We start from the raw sequence: 18837 nt of genomic DNA, 5'->3' as shown, positions 1-18837 counted from the left end.
ACAGCAACAGATCAAAGATAGCAACTCCGTTCGTTCTAGCTCTAAGCTTCCACCCTAGCTCCCTGAAGTACTGTTTTACATCCTGATCCCTTTTCCTATCTATGTCGGTAGTGGGTATGTGGACCACGACTTGGGGCTGCTCCCCCTCCCCCGCAAGGATCCCGAAAACACGATCTGAGACATCACAAACCCTAGCACCTGGGAAGCAGCACACCGATCATGAGTCTCTCCCATTCCCACAGAACCTCCGATCTGTCCCCCTAACTATGGGGACTAATGCTCTGCTCTTCTCCCCACTTGCCTTCAGAGCAACAAGGACAGACTCTTTGCGAGACACCTGTGCCCCATTGCTTACCCCTGGTAAGTTGTCCCCCTAACAGTATCCAAAGCGGTATACTTGTTATTGAGGGTAACGGCCACAGGGGCTCCCTGCATTGCCTGCCAGTTCGCTTTCCAATCCCTGACAGTAACCCATCGACCTTTTACGTTTCATTTAACATTGCCACTTCACCTGACCTGCACATCTTTGGACTGTGGAAGGAAACCACAACACCCACTATGCGAATATGCAAACTCCTCCCCCCACCCCATGCAGTCACCCGAGGCTGGAATTGTGCCTGGGTCCCTGGCGCTGTGAGGCTGCAGTGCTAACCACTAAGCTACCGTGCTGCCCAAGTTGGATCTGTACTCTTGCCAACTCTTTTTTTTTTGGATGCTCCCCACTGTTCCTCTGTCACAAGGAGCAGTTCCCAGTCTACTGCTGCCTCAGCCTGCTTTATTGTAATAAAATCTACCTTGGTCCCAACCCAAAGGCATCTTTTGCCTTGTCCAGAACAAATTTGAACTGTACTGTGTTTTGGTTGCTATGCTTTGAATGTTTCCCCAATGCCACGTTTCAATTCCAGCCTCGGATGACTGTCTGTTTGAGGTTTGCACGTTCTCCCCTTGTCTGCGTGGGTTTGCTCCGGGTGCTCCGGTTTCCTCCCACAGTCCAAAGATGCGCAGGTTAGGTGAACTGGCCATGCTAAATTGCCCATAGTGTTAAGTGCATTAGTCAGAGGGAAATGGGTCAGGGTGGGTTACTCTTTGGAGGGTCGATGTGGACTGGTTGGGCCGAAGAGCATGTTCCCACACTGTAGGGAATCTAATCTAATCTAATACCAAGAAAATTGTGGAGGCTTTTTAACTGATGCATTCAATTCTCCATTATCCACTCAACATTTCATAAAGGCATGTATCCAACAAAATCTCCCATGTCTTCCACCATGAAATTAGTAAAGAGCTGTATATTTTATTTTGCAATAATATTTGTGATGTGTTTCCAACATCTATTACATGTATTGACTTTGACTAAAATCATTCCTGTATTTCTGCTGTTTGTTTTCTTCCTAGTGTTAAAAGAAAAAGGCTACATAACTCTGCAGGATGAAGCCATCAGTCTCTTCAATTCCTTACTTCAACTGCAGTCTGCTTCTGATCCAATTCCCATCCTGCAGGATATTTTACAGACTGGACAAGATCTGCAACCTCTACAGGATGAACTTTACTGCCAACTTGTCAAACAGACAAACAAAGTGCCTCACCCAGGGAGTGAGTGCAACTTGCGCAGTTGGCAATTACTGGCCTGCATGAGTTGTACATTTGTGCCAAGCCGTACTATCCTGAGATACCTCAAATTCCACCTCAAAAGGTAAAATTCACAGCATCCATTTGTTCAACCTAAGACAAAAACGTGATGCAAGAAATAAGACGTGCTCTGTTTTGTTTTGCTGTTCACTGATCTAGTCTTGGTCTCAACTTTGCATAACCTGTGACTCCCCAGCAGTTCTAAAATCTCCTTGACATCCTAGAACACATTGAATGATTCAGCCTCTCTGCTGTCTGGATTGCAGAATCCCAAACTTTCATCACACTTTGAGAGAAGAAATTTATTTGGTTGTAGAATTCCCTACAATGGAGGCTCCTCTTGACAAATACTCTGGCAATCCCACTCCAAAATGGCAAAGCACATGAATAGGATATTAAGAAGACAGATGGGATACTTGCTTTTATCAGTCATGACAGAGAGTTTAAGAGCAAGGAGGTAATGTTGGAGTTATAGTGACATAGAGATGTACAGCATGGAAACATATAGCGTAAGGAGGGTTGACATCTTGGAAGGTATGGATAGAAGCTAAAACCCAAAAAGAAACAATCACATTACTATGAGTGTATTATAGGCCCCCACGTTGTCAGAAATACAAAAGCAGATACTTTTACTCTTTAAAATGTAATCTGGAAAGTTCTCAACTTACCCGACATTGACTGGGTAGTCACAGTGTGAAGGCTTGAGAGGGAATAGAATTCTCAAAATGCATCCAGAAGAGATCATTTGCAGCCATTGGGTAGAAGACCCTACAAGAGAGAGGTGGTCGTGGCTGAGAAAATGGTTGAAGTATCAATGGGGAAGCTCTTTGTAGGTAGCAATTATAACTCCGTTAGATTCAAGATGATTATGGAAAAGGAGAAGGATGGTCTTGAAATCAAAGTTTTAAACTGGGGTAGGCCAGTTTTTTTAACGTCAGGTATGATTTGGCCAGAGCGGACTCTGAGCTGGAACTGATATTTTTAAGTAAAGCTATGTCAGAACAGTGGAAGGCATTCAAGAAGGAAATAGGGAATATACAGGGCCATGTTCCAATAAGGATAAAGTGTGGAACCAACAAATCCATCAAACTTCGGATGTTGAAGGATATATAGAATTGGATAAAAAGAAAATAAATGGCAGATACTGAGGGTTCAAAATAGTAGAAGTCCTTGGAGTATAAATTGTGTAAGAGGGAACTTTTTTTAAAAAAAGAAATTAGAAGAGTGAAATGGAGCATGAAAGGGGAATGGCTTGTAAATAAAGGAAAATCCGAATTTAGTTTGCGAGTACATTAAGTGTAAACAAATAACTAAGAAAAGAGTTGGGCCCATTAAAGACGATTTGGATTTGGAGGACATAAGCAGGGCTCTAAATGAATACTTTGCGCTTGTATTTACTCATCAGAGGAACGATTTGTCTGTAGAAATCAGGAAGAAGGATTGTGATACAATTAAAGAAAGGAGGTTGAGTGGTCTGGCAAGTTTAAAAGCAGATAAATCACCAGGGTCAGATGAAATGTTTTGCAGGCTGAGAGCGAGTCAAGGGAGAAAATAGTATGGCATTGGCAATAATTTTTCAAGCCGCTCTGACCACAGCAGAGCTGCCATAGGTTTAGAGGACGGCCTCTGTTGTACATTATTCAAGAAGGGATGAGCCAGGAAACTACAAGCCAGTCATTCTAATTTCAGTGGTCAGAAACTATTGAAAGCAGTTCTGAGGAACAGAATTAGTCTACACTTGGAGAGGCAGGGATTAATTTGGAACAACCAGCATGGTTTTGTTAAGGGGAAATTCAATCAAGTTTGTCTTCCCAACTTGATTGACATTTTGGAAGAGGTGACCGGGTGAGGCCAATGCATTTGGGGCAGGAATCTGAAGGGCCTCCTTGTGGTGAGTGGTCATTTTCCTACCCCTGAATTGAGAGACCCACTTGCTCCAGAGGTACGTGATAACATCTGTGAACAGGTTGCTTAGAAAAATAGTGTGGCGGGAATCTGCAGCTCAGTGCTTTCAAGGATAGTAGAGGCAGAAACTCTCATAATACTTAAGACATGTTTAGATGTGCACTTGCAGTGACGAGGTGTGCATGGCAATGGGCCCAGTGCTTGAAAATGGGATTAGAATAATTAGGTGCTTAGGCATATTTGACTGGGCCTTGTTAGGCCTTGTTTGGACCTCTGTGTGCTATCAATAGCTAGTCAGGCTGAAAAGAGGAATTCAATTCTGAAAAGTGTGATGTGATGCATTCAAGGAGGTCGAACAAAGCAGGGAAGTAGACAATGAATTGTCGGACCTTCGGAAGTATACAGGATCAGAGGGACCTTGATGTAAACGTTAGGCAGCAGGAAAGTGGTCAAGAAAGCGTTTCATCAATCAAAACATTCAAAACACGAGCAAGGAGGCTTATGATGGAGTTGCACATAACTAGTCAGCCTACTACAGGAAAGATGTGACTGAACGAGAGAGGGTGCAAGAAGACTCACCAGGATATTGCCGGGACTGGAGTGATTCAGCTGTGAAGAGAGACTGGGTAGCCTGTGATTGTTTTTCTTGGAGCAGAGAAGGCTGAGGGGGATCAGGTTGAGGTGCAGGGATATGGGGTGCATGAGCATAATAGATGAGGAGAAACATTTCCATTTAGTAAAGGAGTCAATAGATGGAAATGTGTTGCTGGAGAAGCCAGCAGGTCAGGCAGCATCGAGGGAACAGGAGAATCGACGTTTCGGGCATTAGCCCTTCTTCAGGAATGAGGAAAGTTTGTCCAGCAGGCTAAGATAAAAGATAGGGAGGAGGGACTTGGGGGAGGGGCGTCGGAAATGTGATAGGTGGAAAAAGGTCAAGGTGAGGGTGATAGGACAGATAGGGGTGGGGGCGGAGAGGTCGGGAAGAAGATTGCAGGTTAGGGAGGCGGTGCTGAATTTGATGGATTTGACTGAGACAGGCTGGGGGGAGGGGAAATGAGGAAACTGGTGAAATCCGAGTTCATCCCTTGTGGTTGGAGGGTTCCTAGCCGGAAGATGAGGCGTTCATCCACTAAAGGAGTCAATAACCAGGGATACAGTTTTAAGGCCAGGAGCAGGAGTTTCTGAAGGGATTTAAGGAAAACAGTTCCTCCCAAACTCACTGCCAAAAAGGGTGATGAAGACAGGAACCCTCGAGGCATTTCAGAGGTATTTAGATGAGCACTGAAACACCACAGCATTCAAGGCTACAGACCAAGTGCTAGAAATCATATTTATAATAGCTCCTTGACCTGCAAGGACACATTGGGCCATTCTTTGTTTTTAAAAACTCCTGATTCTATGTATGCTATCAACTGTCAGGAATCAATAAGGTTATGAACAAATGCATAACTGAAGGAATAAATCAATGTGGACTTCACCAGTTTCCTCTTTTCCCCTTCCCCCACCTCACCCCAGCTCCAGCCTTCCAGCTCAGCACTGTCCCCATGACCTGTCCTACCTACCTATCTTCCTTTCCACCGATTCACTCCACCCTCCTCTCTGACCTATCACCTCCATTCCCACCCCCATTCACCTATAGTACTCTATGCTATTTTCTCCCCACCTCCACCGCCCTCTCATTTACCTCTCCACCCTGCAGGCACCCTGCCTCTATCCCTGATGAAGGGCTTTTGCCCGAAACGTCGATTTTCCTGCTCCTCAGATGCTGCCTGACCTGCTGTGCTTTTCCAGCACCACTCTAATCTAGACTCTGGTTTCCAGCATCTGCAGTCCTTGTTTTTACCTAAATTAAGGAATAGGCTTGGCTTGTTTTTGAAGAATCAGTTGACCTGAACGACCTATACTTGTGATTCCCAATATGGGATAAGGATAGAAAAATACGGATTTGTGCAGAAGAATGAATTATCTTGTACAAGTGCTTTCACTCATATTAATTTTTGTGCTCAAATCTTAATTTAATATATTTCAATTGCGGTTCTGTTTTCAGCTGACAAACAAAGTTTTGAAAAGATGACTCCAGTTGCAATTTGATTTCTTACTAGGGTACGTGACCAGTTTCAAGGAGAGTTGGAAAAGTATGCCATATTCATATACGAATCATTAAAGAAAACTAAAACCAGAGAATATGTGCCTTCCCGAGAAGAAATCATAGCCTTAATTAACAGGCGAGAGATGACCTCTACCATTTATTGCCATGGAGGTGGTTCCTGCCAAATCACAATTAATTCTCATGCAACTGCAGGGGAGGTAAGGCCTCACAACAGAAAAGGGCTTCTGAATTTCATTTTTGTTGTCTTGTTGAGAGCCACTGTACTTCTAAATGCATTGAAACATTAATGAACCTTAGTACAAATTGGTAGGATGGTATGCATGGTCTTGTAATTCTTGCTGTTGTGAAAGAGATGTTCCTTTAGCCTGTAGACAGTAAATTTCAACGATCCATAAACTGTCTAAACCAAATGGGGTAGATGGGCTCACTATTTCGTTGCCAGAGTTTGATGCAATGGCAAGAAATTAAAATGGCAATTGCAAAATAACTGACAATAGGAAACAAATAAAATTTTAACTTCAATTGTTGCAGGTTGTTGAGAAGTTGGTTCGTGGGCTGGCCATGGAGAACTGCAGAAATATGTTTGCTCTCTTTGAGCATAAGGGTACTACTGATAAAGCAATTGAAAGCAAAACAGTTGTGGCTGATATTTTGGCAAAATTTGAAAAGTAAGTGCTAGCCCCTTTTTTTACCAGATCTCTCCTGGTTGATATCAAAATAGCTTTAATTATAAACATATTCTGTAGAAGATCGCTTGGCCCATTATTTCCTGTGGCAGGATTTCAGTGTGCAGGTAAGGTTTTAGATCTATTTCATTTTAAGATCCAGTTCCCTGTCTAGATGTTACCATTGTGTTCCCAGTAGCAGGGAATCCTCCAGACACACATGTAACCCAAGAGCAAGCAAGTTAAGTGATCATTGGGTGGACATTGTGAAATATTTGTAATGGTTGTGAAGTCTGACAAAATTTCCATCCAATCATTTTCTGTTGTGAACAGCATACCAATTTAAATGCACTGCTGTTTTTAAAATCTTTCACAGCACCATGTGATACAGGAACTTCCAGGTTGTTCCTTTTAAAACAGGCATTGGTCTAAGATGACCACAAGAGGGTGAAAGATGATGGGGAAAATGGGAGAAGTCAGAGTGTAGGTTGAAGCTGAGGTGACTGTCCTGCAACATCCACAACCATCTCCCTATGTTCCAGTCATAGAATCAGTAGAGTGCCAGAAAGAGGCCATTCAGCCCTCAAATCTGCACCTACCCTCCCAAGAAGGGCTCAGTGGTTAGCACTGCAACCTCACAGCGACAGGGACCCATGTTCAATTCCCACCTCGGGCGACTGTCTGTGTGGAGTTTGTACATTCTCCCTGTGTCTCTGTGGGTTTCCTCCGGGTGCTCCGATTTCCTCCCACAATCCAAAGGTGTGCTGGCAGGTGAATTGGCCATGCTAAATTGCCCTTAGTGTTAGGTGCACCAGTAAATGTAGGGTAGGGGAAAGGTCTGGGTGGGCTCATCTTCAGAGGGTCAGTGTGGACTTGTTGGGGCGAAGGGCCAGTTTCCATACTGTAGGGAATTTAGTCTCTTAATCTTAATCACACCATCCCCATAATTCCGCCTGAGGTTTTTACTATGACTGATCCATCTAACCTGCACATCTTTGGACTGTGGGAGAAAACCAGAGCACACAGAGAAAGTTCATGCAGATGTATGCAGAACATGCAAACTCCACACAGCTTTCTCCCAATTTCCATTGATTCCAGTTGTGCTAGAGCTTCTTGATGCCACGCTCAATTGAATGTGGCCTTGATGTCAAGGGCTATCAGTCTCAACTCACTTCTGGAATTTATCTCATTTGTCCATGTTGAAACCAAGGCTGTAATAAGGTCAGGAGCTGAATGGCCCTGGAGGAACCTAAACTGGGCATCAATGAGGTTATTGCTGAACAGCTGCTGCTCAGTAGTACCGTTAGTGACACCTTTCATCATTTTACTGATAATGCCAGGGTGGCACTATGGCACTGCTGCCTCACAATGCCAGGGACCTGGGTTCAATCGCAGCCTCAGGCAACTGTTTGTGTGGAGTTTGCACAATCTCCCTATATCTGCGTGGGTATCCTCTGTATATTCTGGTTTCCTCCCCCCGTCCAAACATGTGCATGTTAGATGAATTGGCCATGATAAATTGCCCACAAGTATCCAGGGGTGTGCAGGCTAAGTGGATTAGCCATGGGAAATGCAGGGATAGTGATGGTGGTTCTGAGTGAACTTCTTTTTGGATCTTGAGCTTTGTCCCACCATAACTTCAAAGGTAAAAATGATAGTGTTGCTGATAGCTTCCTCCTTGTTTAATAAAAGCAGAACATCTGAGGGACCATGACTGTACTGGGGGGTGGCATCAGTGAGTCAGTAGAGTTGTGGGCTAAATGAATGTAAGATATATTGACATTTACAATGGTGACTGCAGAGTCAAGGCCAGGTCATAACCTCTGGGAGGAACACCTTCCACCCCGACCTAAGGCTCACCTGGACCATCTCCGCTTCCGCCTTGGGACTCTCCAACCACATGGGACACCTCCCTCCTTTTCCTGGACCTCTCCATCTCCATTTCCGGCGACCGACGCAACACTGACATCTACTTCAAACTCACCAACTCCCACAGCTACCTGGACTGCACCCACCCACCCCCATAGCTTAAAGACCCTGTTCCTTAATCCCATTTCCTCCACATCTGCTCCCAGGAGGACCAATTCCATTCCAGAACATCCCAGATGGCCTCCTTCTTCAAAGACCACATTTTCCTCTCCTACATGGTCAACAATGCCCTCCATTGCATCTCCTCCATTTCCCGCACCACTGCCCTTGAACCCCACCAATCACAACAAGGACAGACCCCCACCCCCGGTCCTCACCTTCCACTCCACCAGCATCTGGATACTCCGGATATATCGCATCATCCTCCACCATTTCTGTCACCAACAAACAGACCCCACCACTAGGGATATATTTCCCTCCCCACTCCTATCTGCATTCTACAGAGGCCATTCCCACCGTGATTCCTTTGTTAGTTCCACGTCTCCTGCCAATCCACCCTGCACTCCCAGCACCTTTCCTTGCCACTGCAAGAGGTGTAAAACCTGCGCCCACACCTCCCCCATCACCTCCATCCAAGGCCCCAAAGGATCCTTTCACATCTGACACTTTGTTTTGAGCCTAAACAAATGTCCATTGTTCTCAATGTGATCTCCTCTACACTGGGGAGACAGGACGCCAGACATTTCAGACAACATCTGAGACATGCACTAACCAACCCCACCACCCTGTAGCCTAACACTTCAACTCCCACTCCACCAAGGACATGCAGATCCTGGGCCTCCTCCACCGCCAAATTGTAGCCACCCGACGTCTGGAGGAAGAACACCTCCGCTTCCGCCTTGGGACTCTCCAACCACATGGGATCAATGTCAATTTCACCAATTTCGTCATCTCCCCCCCCCCCCCCCCCCCCCCCCACTTTATCCCAGATCCAACCCTCCAACTCGGTACTGCCCTCTTGAACTGTCCTACCTGTCCATCTCCCTTCCCACCTATCTGTTCCACCCTCCACTTAACCTATCACCATCACCTATACCTTCATCTACCTATCGCATTGCCAGATGCCTTTCCCCCACCATCCCCATGCCCCTCTCATTTATCTCTCAGCATCCCCCATGCCCACATTCCTGATGAAGGCCTAATGCTCGAAATATCAACTGTTCTGCTCCAGTATGCTGCCTGACTGGCTGTGCTTTTCCAGCACCACACTTTTTGACTCTGGTCATAACTTTTGACCACTCTGTTCTCCCAAAATGTCAACAATTTGGTTCGTTGGCTGATTATAATATACCAGAGGTACTGCATGCTATTCCTCAGCAATGCAAATTAAGTAACCTCACACCAGCCCCAGAAACTTAGCACTTTGATATGACCTATGGAATCGCAATTAACCTTGGAGCAGTTTTGATATTGTTCAATATATTAGCTCCTTTGAACAGTATTTGTTTTCTGATAGACTGCTGAATAATTGCGGTTGCCTTGTTTTGTTCTCAGAGCCACTGCTACTTCTGAAGATGATACCTTATGGAAGCTCTACTTCAAACTCTATTGTTTCTTTGACACTGATAATGTACCAAAAGATAGTGTGGAATTTGCCTTCATGTTTGAACAGGTTTGTCCAAAGAAATACTTCAACTAATTAATAGAAAAGCAATGACTTATTTGGAAATTTCATTATTGCGATATAAAGCGACTCCAAGACTATGTAACATTATTTATTCTACTTACTAATTGCTTAATAATTAAGTATTGACAATACTTGTGGGTCCACATGAATCATCATAAAGATTGTGGATCCGATTTGCCAAGTTTCCTTGGATCCCATGCGTTCTCACCTTCGCTATCGGTCTCCCATGCGGGATCTTATCAAAAGCCTTGCTGAAGTCCAAGTAGACCCCATCAAAAGTATTGCTCTGATCTGCACACTTCTTTGAAAAATTAAATCAAGTTGGTCAGACCCCTCCTTAACAAAACCACGCTGACTGTCCATGATTAATTTCTGCCTGTCCAAATGCATATTAACTCTATCCCTCAGAATTGCTTCCAGTCAGACCGGCCAAGCCCACTCCATGTCATTGATCCCTCTACCAAGGGGAAGAGATTCTTCCTGTCTATGCCCCTCATAATTTTATACATCTCAATCATGTCCCCCCTTGATCTCTTCTGCCCTAAGGACAACAACTTCAGTCTATCCAATCTCTCTTCATATCTGAAACTCTCCAGCACAAGCAACATCCTGGTCAATCTCCCTTTCACCCTCTTCAGTGCATATGTGGGAAAAATGCAGTGGATATGATTGGAATAAACACTATTAATTTGTTAAATTAAATTTCATTTTGCAGAATGAGATGCAATCAAAGTGGTCATAGCTGTCTGGTTCCAATCTTCTAATTTTATTCATATGCATTGGAAACACGGTACCTGTGATTTCATAGTCTGTTTGTTTACAGTGATTTAGTGCACATCATATTCTGCTCAATATAACCCAACTTTGCCAGAACTGAAGCTGCCTTTCCAATTATATAATTGGAAGATGCAAAATCACAGGTTCATGACTGCTTAACTGTGGCAAATGACAGACACGGTATTTTCCGGGGGAATTTGGACAGAGTAAAGAACTGTTTTGTTTTCCTCTCTTTTTGGGTGCTTTCTTCAACTGCTAGAGACGATGAACTGATGATTGAGGTCAAGTGGTAACAAAGAGGATAAATTATGGCTGACAGATGAAGAAAAGTGAGAGGATAGCAGCTGCAGGAGCCTTGAGGGTGGTGTGGGTGTGACGGAAGTTACAGCTCCCAGAGCAGCAGCTCAGGTGCTGAGAATACTGTTCCTAGCATGCAGGGAATGAGTGTCTCTCCAGGTACCCTTTAAAAATGGTGCCCAGCCATTCAACCCTAGTTGATTAAATCAGTGCTAATTGATTAAATGAGGATTAAAGTTTGTTCAATGTTTTGTCAACACTACAACTCGCCTGATTAATATTCCATCGAACCTTGGAAAGGATAGACCTCAGAAGGGACTACTTGGCCTATCTTGACCTTGCCAGCCCAAAGACACACTCATGTCCTTTCTAACCCCATCTAACCCCATCTTCCTGCACATGGTCTATTGCCCTGCAGCTTACAGATTTAAGATACAGGTGCAGGGACTACTCAGAAGGGTTTAGAGTCTCTGGCTCACTACCAACTCAGGCAGGGAATTCCAGACACCACCACCCTCTCCGTTAAAAAGAAATCTTTCCTCATGTCCCCTTAAATCCTTCTGCCACTTAGCTTAAATCTATAGACCCTAGTTCTTGAACTCTCTGCCAAGAGAAACGGGTTCCTCCTGTCCACTGATGTGTATTTTATCTCTCCCCCTCACCATTTCGTACAGATCAATCATATCACCTCTTAGTCTTCTCTGTTCCAAGGAAAACAATCCCAACTTCTCCAATCTCTCCTCATACCTGCAATTCTCCAACCCTGGCAACTAGAAAGTAAATCTTCCCTGCACTCTCTCCAGAGTGATTAAATGCTTCCTGTAATGTAATGACCAGATCTGCACACCATAATCTAGTTGTAGCCTTGCCAGTCTTAGACAGTTTCATCATTCTATCCCTACTTCTGTATTCTATGCCTGTGCCAGTAAAGTAGAGCATTCCATATGTTTTCTTTATGACCTTATCTCCCTGTAGTGGTAACCTTAGGGATCTGTGCACTTGCATGCAAAGATCTCTCACTTCATCTGCCCCTTTCAGTGTATTCCCTTTTGCTGTTTGACTTCCCTCACACTTATCAAAGTTGAACTCTATTTGTAATTTTCCTTGCCACTCCACCAACACATAGAGGCATAGAGATGTACAGCATGGAAACAGACCCTTCAGTCCAACCCATCCATGCCACCCAGATATCCCAACCCAATCTAGTCCCACCTGCCAGTACCCGACCCATATACCTCCAAACGCTTCCCATTCATATACCCATCCAAATGCCTTTTAAATGTTTCAATTGTACCAGCCTCCACCACTTCCTCTGGTAGCTCATTCCATACACATACCATCCTCTGCATGAAAAAGTTGCCCCTTAGGTCTCTTTTATATCTTTCCCCTCTCACCCTGAACCTATGCCCTCTAGTTCTGGACTCCCTGACCCCAGGGAAAAGACTTTGACGATTTATCCTATCCATGCCCCTCATAATTTTGTAAACCTCTAAAAGGTCACCCCTCAGCCTCCGATGCTCCAGGGAAAACAGCCCCAGTTTTTTCAGCCTCTCCCTATAGCTCAAATCCTCCAACCCTGGAAACATCCTTGTAAATCTTTTCTGAACCCTTTCAAGTTTCACAACATCTTTCCGATAGGAAGGAGACCAGAATTGCATGCAATATTCCAACAGTGGCCTAACCAATGTCCTGTACAGCCACAACATGACCTCCCAACTCCTGTACTCAATACTCTGACCAATAAAGGAAAGCATACCAAACACCGCCTTCACTATCCTATCTACCTGCGACTCCACTTTCAAGGAACAATGAACCTGCACTCCAAGGTCTCTTTGTTCAGCAACACTCCCTAGGACCTTACCATTAAGTGTATAAGTCCTGCTAAGATTTGCTTTCCCAAAATGCAGCAGCTAGCATTTATCTGAATTAAACTCCATCTGCCACTTCTCAGCCCATTGGCCCATCTGGTCCAGATCCCGTTGTAATCTGATCCTGTTGTACTCTTCGCTGTCCACCACACCTCCAATTTTGGTGTCATCTGCAAACTTACTAACTGTACCTCTTATGCCCGCATCCAACTCATTTATGTAAATGACAAAAAGTAGAGGCACCAATCCTTGTAGCACTCCACTGGTCACAGGCCTCTGGTCTGAAAAACAGCCCTCCACCACCACCCTTTGTCATCTACCTTCGAGCCAGTTCTGTATCCAAATAGCTAGTTCTCCCTGTATTCCATGAGATCTAACCTTGCTAATCAGTCTCCCATGGGGAACCTTGTCGAACGTCTTACTGAAGTCCATATACTGCCCTGCCGTCATCAATCATCTTTGTTATTTCTTCAAAAAACTCAATCAAGTTTGTGAGACATGATTTCCCACGCATGTTGACTATCCCGAATCAGTCCTTTCCTTTCCAAATACATGTACATCCTGTCCCTCTGGATTCTCTCCAACAACTTGCCCACTACCGAGGTCAGGCTCACCGGTCTATAGTTCCCTGGCTTGTCTTTACCACCCTTCTTAAACAGTGGTACCACGTTTGCCAACCTCCAGTCTTCCGGCACCTCACCTGTGACTATCGATGATACAAATATCTCAGCAAGAGGCCCAGCAATCACTTCTCTAGCTTCCCGCAGAGTTCTCGAGTACACCTGATCAGGTCCTGGGGATTTATACATGTATTTGGAGCTTTAATGTTTACAGCTATCCTCTGGATAATCCATGACATAGCCGACTTCTGTGCTGTCTGCACATTTCCCATGTTAAAATCTAAATCGTTAATGTATAAAACAAAAGGCAGGGGTCGGGAATGCCAATAGAAGCAGCTTTGCATTCACAAAGATGGCCATTGACCATCGCCCTTTGTTTCCTGTTACTAACCCGACTTTGGATCCGATTCGACACATTACCCTTTGACTTTTACTTTTTTGACCAGTCTGCCATGTGGGACCTTGTCAAATGCCTTAGTTAAAGCCCATGTAGCAACACCCACATTGAATTCTTTGAAGAAGCAACAAACGGGATAGATTAGATTTGAAACATGACCTCCCTTCAACAAAGCCACGCTGACTATTCCTGATTAGTCATGCTTTTTTAAGTGACAGTTTATCCAATCTCTCAGGATTGATTTTAACAATTTGCCCACTGCCAAAGACTAACTGGCCTGTAATTGTTTGGCATTTCCTTTGTCACCTTTTAAAACTACATTGTTTGCAGTCCTTCAGTCCTCTGGCACTTCACCTGTGTCTCATGAAGATTGGAAAATAATCCTCAGAGCAGCTGCTAATTGCTCCTGGAGTTATTTCAACATGTGAGGGAACAATCCATCTGGCGACATCCACTTTCTAGGATTCCAACTCCTCCAACACTTCCTTTCTCGTTATGATTATTTTGTCCAATGTTTCACACTGCTCCTCTTGGATTACCATATCCATATCATCCCTTTCCTTTGTGAATACGGAGACAAAAAATATTCATTCAAAATTCTTCCCGTACCCTCTGCATCTTCACGCAAGTTCCCTCTATCTGATAGGTTCCACTTTTTTCTTAACTATTCTTTTGATCTTTATAGACTGGTAAAACATCTTTGGGTTTCCCCTTTATTTTGCTTGCTAACATATATTTGTGCTGTTTCCTTGATTTTGTTTTTTTTACTTGATCCGTGTATTTTCTATACTCCTGTAGGCGATCTGTGGTGTTGAGTTTTTTACGGCAATCATAAGCTTGCTTTTTCTTTTTAATATTTCCTGTATTTTTCTAGAAGACCATGGGAGCCTAGATTTTGCAATGCCATTCTTATTATTAGAGGGGACATGTCAGCCTTCTGCCTGTCACTGATTTACCACTGATCTGTCCTTTTAGTAGTCTTGACCAGTCCATCTCTGCCAAATCACTTCTCATTTTTGTAAACTTTGCCCCATGTCCCCTCCCACCCCAGTTAAAAACTTTTACTCCTGATTTGTCCTCTGTACTCTTCCATAATAATACAAAATTATGGTTACTATCCCTAATATGGTCACCGACTTGCTCATCTTCTTTTCTCAAAACTAAGTTCAGAGTTGCCTGTCTCATTAGGCTTGTCACGTGTTGTTTAAAAGAAATTCCTGGATGCTCTGCATGAACATTTCACCCTCAATGCACTGTTTGAAATGCAGTTTGTATTAGAATAGTTAAAATCTCCCTACTATTGTTGCCATATTGTTTCTAAAGGCAGAAATTTGTCTGCATGAATGTTTTTTCTATTTCCCTATCACCATTTAGTGTAATGCAACAGTGTCAAAAAGTGTGGTGCTGGAAAAGCACAGCAGGTCAGGCAGCATCCGAGGAGCAGGAGAGTCGACGTTCAGGCATAAACTCTTCATCAGGAATGCCCGAAACATTGACTCTCCTGCTCCTCGGATGCTGCCTGACCTGCTGTGCTTTTCCAGTGCCACACATTTTGAGGCTGATCTCCACCATCTGCAGTCGTCACTTTCTCCTAATCCTACAGTGTGACTGTCCCTTTATTATTCCTAAACTCAACCCCGAAAGCCTCATTTGTTAACCCATTCAGTATCTCATCCCTTCTCACAACTGTAATTCATTCTTCAACCAATATTACTAATTCCTCCTTTTTTGACACTTACTCAATTTTGCCTGATAACTCTATATCTAGGGATATTGAGCTGCCAATTTTGCTGCTGCTTTAGCCGGGTTTCTGTTATAGTAATGATATCATGCTGCCGTTTGTTTATCTGTGTCTCTAGTTTGTCTACCTTTGTTTGTATTACTCCGAGCATTGAAGTATAAACAGCTCAATGCCATCAATTTCCTTTGCTAGCTGCTTCTTAAGCCTAGTTTCTCCTGTCTTTGAATCACAGACTATAGTACTAACTAATGCCCTACTTCCCGTTCCTGATTTGAATCAGACCTATTTAAGCCTATACTTTGATTCCCATCCCTGTTGTCCTAATTTAAAACCTCACCAGCAGAACTGGCAAAAGCCCCCGCAAGGGCATTTGTCCCAGATTTGCTCAGGTGCAACCTGTCAGGCTTGTACAGGTCCCATCTTTCCCCAAAAACAGTCCCAATGCTTCAAGAATCCAAACTCCTTCCTGGTACACCATTTCTCCAACCATGCATTTATCTGATCTGTCCTCTTATTCCTACTAGCACGTTGCTCTGGGTGTAATCCTGTGATTACTGCAGAAGGTGACATGGAAATTCAGTGGTTAGCACTTTTGCCTCACAGCGCCAGGTGACTCCAGCCTCAGGTGACTGTCTGTGTAGAGGTTGCACATTCTCTCCGTGTCTCTGGGTGCCCTGATTCCCTCCCGCAGTCCAAAAGTGTGTAGGTTAGGTGAATTGGCCATGCTAAATTATCCATAGTGTTCAGGGATGTGTAGGCTAGGTGCATTAGTCAAGGGAACCTTAGAGTAATACGGTAGAGAAATAGGTCTGAGTGGGTTTCTCTTCAGAGGGTCGGTGTGGACTTGTTGGACCAAGTGGTCAGTTTCCACACTGTAAGTATGCCCTCTTAATGTCTTATGTTCAGCTTTCAGAACCCATGTCATTGGTACCTATGTTTGCCATGACGACTCCCTCCTGCTCCAGAATGTTCTGCAGCCACTCTGCCCTCTTGTTGTCAGGGTCAGGGATGTCACAATGTATTGTCCTAGATTCACACCTGCAGCCACAGAAGTGCCTGTCTGTACTCCTTACTATTGAATACCCTCTTATTACAGCCCTGCCACTTATTGTCCTCCCCTTCTGTGCAGCAGAACTTGACTTTTGCTGTTTTTCCCCCCCGAGAGACCATCCCCTTCACTGTCCCGCATGTCTGCAATATTGTGCAAAATGGTGTGTCAATTTGAGAGGGGGACTCCTGTCTTTCCTTCCTGAGCCTTTTACTTGATCTGATGGTTACCCACTCCCTTTCTGCTTGTGTAATCCTTACCAATGGTGTAACCACTTCATTAAACATGTTATCCACAACACACTCAGCATTGCAGATTCTACATGGTGAGTGCAATTTATAGCTATAGCTCTGAAAATTGGTTAGCAGCTGATAGCTCATCTGACAGATATAGTAGTTGGGGCCACAGGAAGCATCCCTTATTTTGCACATTGGTCAAGAAGAGCACAGCACAAGTCTGATGTCTCCTGTCATGACTTCCCAAGATTAAGCTACCCCTTTGAAGACCACTTAGGTAAGCTAAAGCTTAATTAATTTCCTTTCATTTCGATCATTTAATTAATTGAAAGGCCCCAGTTTTATTAAAGTGAATACATATGCTTTAAAAACATTTGCCAATTGTTTTTTTATGTTTGGACTATGTCACTTTCTGCATTGCTGGGATAGAGACTAAGCACCGCACTCAGCCTTTAACAAAGGAATACTCTCAGTGCAGCGATTCAGCCTCTCTTCTGACCAAATTAGCCAACAAGGCTAGCCATCAGGAATATTCATCAACTAAACCAGAATAAGAAACTGACGGATTAAGAGACATTGGATGGTTACATGAATAGGGAGGGAATAAATGGATACAGACTGAATAAGGGCAGAAGTTTGCTTTTTAGTTTAATTGGGGCATGATGATGAGCACAGGTATGGAGGGCCAAAGAGCGTGTTCCTGTGCTGTACTTCTCTTTTGTTCTTTATCCTCTGAATGACCTCCAGGCACAAACATCACAGAGCACTCTGCATGGTCACAGGCCACACACACACTTCATGCATAGGGACATTGGCTTCTGAGATGTGCCACCCTCCAAGAACCCTGATGGTACATTTCCAATCCACAGACAAGATGCTTCTGTATTTCAATGCTGCACCAGCAACTATCATTCTAATGTGACAGCAAAGACATTGTGCTCTTAGGTGCATGGGTCGAGCCCCAGCCCATGGACTTGACCAGGCTGCATCTCTGCACTCTTGACTTGCTATGACTGTATAGCATTCAGGGAACAGGAGATTCGACGTTTCGGGCACAGGCCCTTCTTCAGGAAGAAGGGCCTGTGCCCGAAACGTCGAATCTCCTGTTCCCTGGATGCTGCCTGACCTGCTGTGCTGTTCCAGCAATAAAGTTTCAACTTTGATCTCCAGCATCTGCAGACCTCACTTTCTCCTGTATAGCATTCACTCATTCTGAGCTTACCTGGATGCACACAGCATACCTACCTTTCGTTTTACTTGCTCTGTCATTTTATATTTTGACCCTCAGCGAGAGATAACATGCTTACAGCATTGCTGTATTGTCATGGCATTCAGCGCAGATACAAAGCCAGGCTTGTCAGTGTTGTCAGTAGGCCTCAGTCAAGTCAAGCCTTTACTTGGGTGTTCCCAGCACAGTGAGTCAAGGGCAGTCTTCCCTATCATTCCAGATCCTGCTAAGGGCAGTAGGTGTCAGGATCCTGCCCTCCAGACGTGAGAAGTGAAATGATGGACAACCCACCACCTGTTGAGGCTGTCATCTTCTCAGACTGGGAATGGCAGGCATTACAGGGAATTAAAATGGGCTGCGTAGTTATTACTGTTGGTGCAGGTGGAGAAGTGATCCAAGTGAGTGAGTAGGCAATACTGAGGGCATGCAAGGTTAATGGTATTAGGGGTGGGATTTGGGAGGATGAGTGTTGAAAATGTTCCCAGCAATAGTGAGTAGTAGGAAATAGTGGAAGATGGGCCGACTATCTGAGAGAGAATGGGTGTGAAGGGCCAGAGAGAAGATGATGATATTTGCACTTTTGGAGTGGGCAAGGCAAGCTACTACTAAACATTGCTGAGCATTCCTACTGATAGCTGAGAATACATTTTAAGCTGGGTGGCTTCAGACTGGGATGGAATGGTCTAGTGCTGTGGCCTCCAATACTACTACTGGGGAAGAGGAAATCCCACGTCACTCTATCCAGCAGGATCTCCAGGATCTT

The 18837-nt window shown here is 44.3% G+C and overlaps 1 protein-coding gene across 4 annotated transcripts in view; it reads left to right on the top strand.

The window, feature by feature from the left end:
• The window catches only part of myo10 (myosin X), a 333744-nt gene that overhangs the window by 300176 nt on the left and 14731 nt on the right, over positions 1–18837 (top strand). For all 4 annotated transcript variants that reach the window (XM_087987033.1, XM_043689681.2, XM_087987034.1 and 1 more), the window contains 4 exons: positions 1393–1690; positions 5634–5838; positions 6173–6309; positions 9730–9847. In XM_087987033.1, the coding sequence (XP_087843159.1) occupies positions 1393–1690; positions 5634–5838; positions 6173–6309; positions 9730–9847 (758 nt within the window). The remainder of the gene's footprint in view (positions 1–1392; positions 1691–5633; positions 5839–6172; positions 6310–9729; positions 9848–18837) is intronic.

This window comes from Chiloscyllium plagiosum, unplaced genomic scaffold (genome assembly GCF_037043375.1).
Source record: "Chiloscyllium plagiosum isolate Xiang-an unplaced genomic scaffold, Cpla_swu_hap1 HiC_scaffold_5, whole genome shotgun sequence".
NCBI lineage: Eukaryota > Metazoa > Chordata > Chondrichthyes > Orectolobiformes > Hemiscylliidae > Chiloscyllium > Chiloscyllium plagiosum.
The sequence above is the reverse complement of the archived record's forward strand: the minus strand, read 5'-3'. Positions and strand labels throughout refer to the sequence as shown.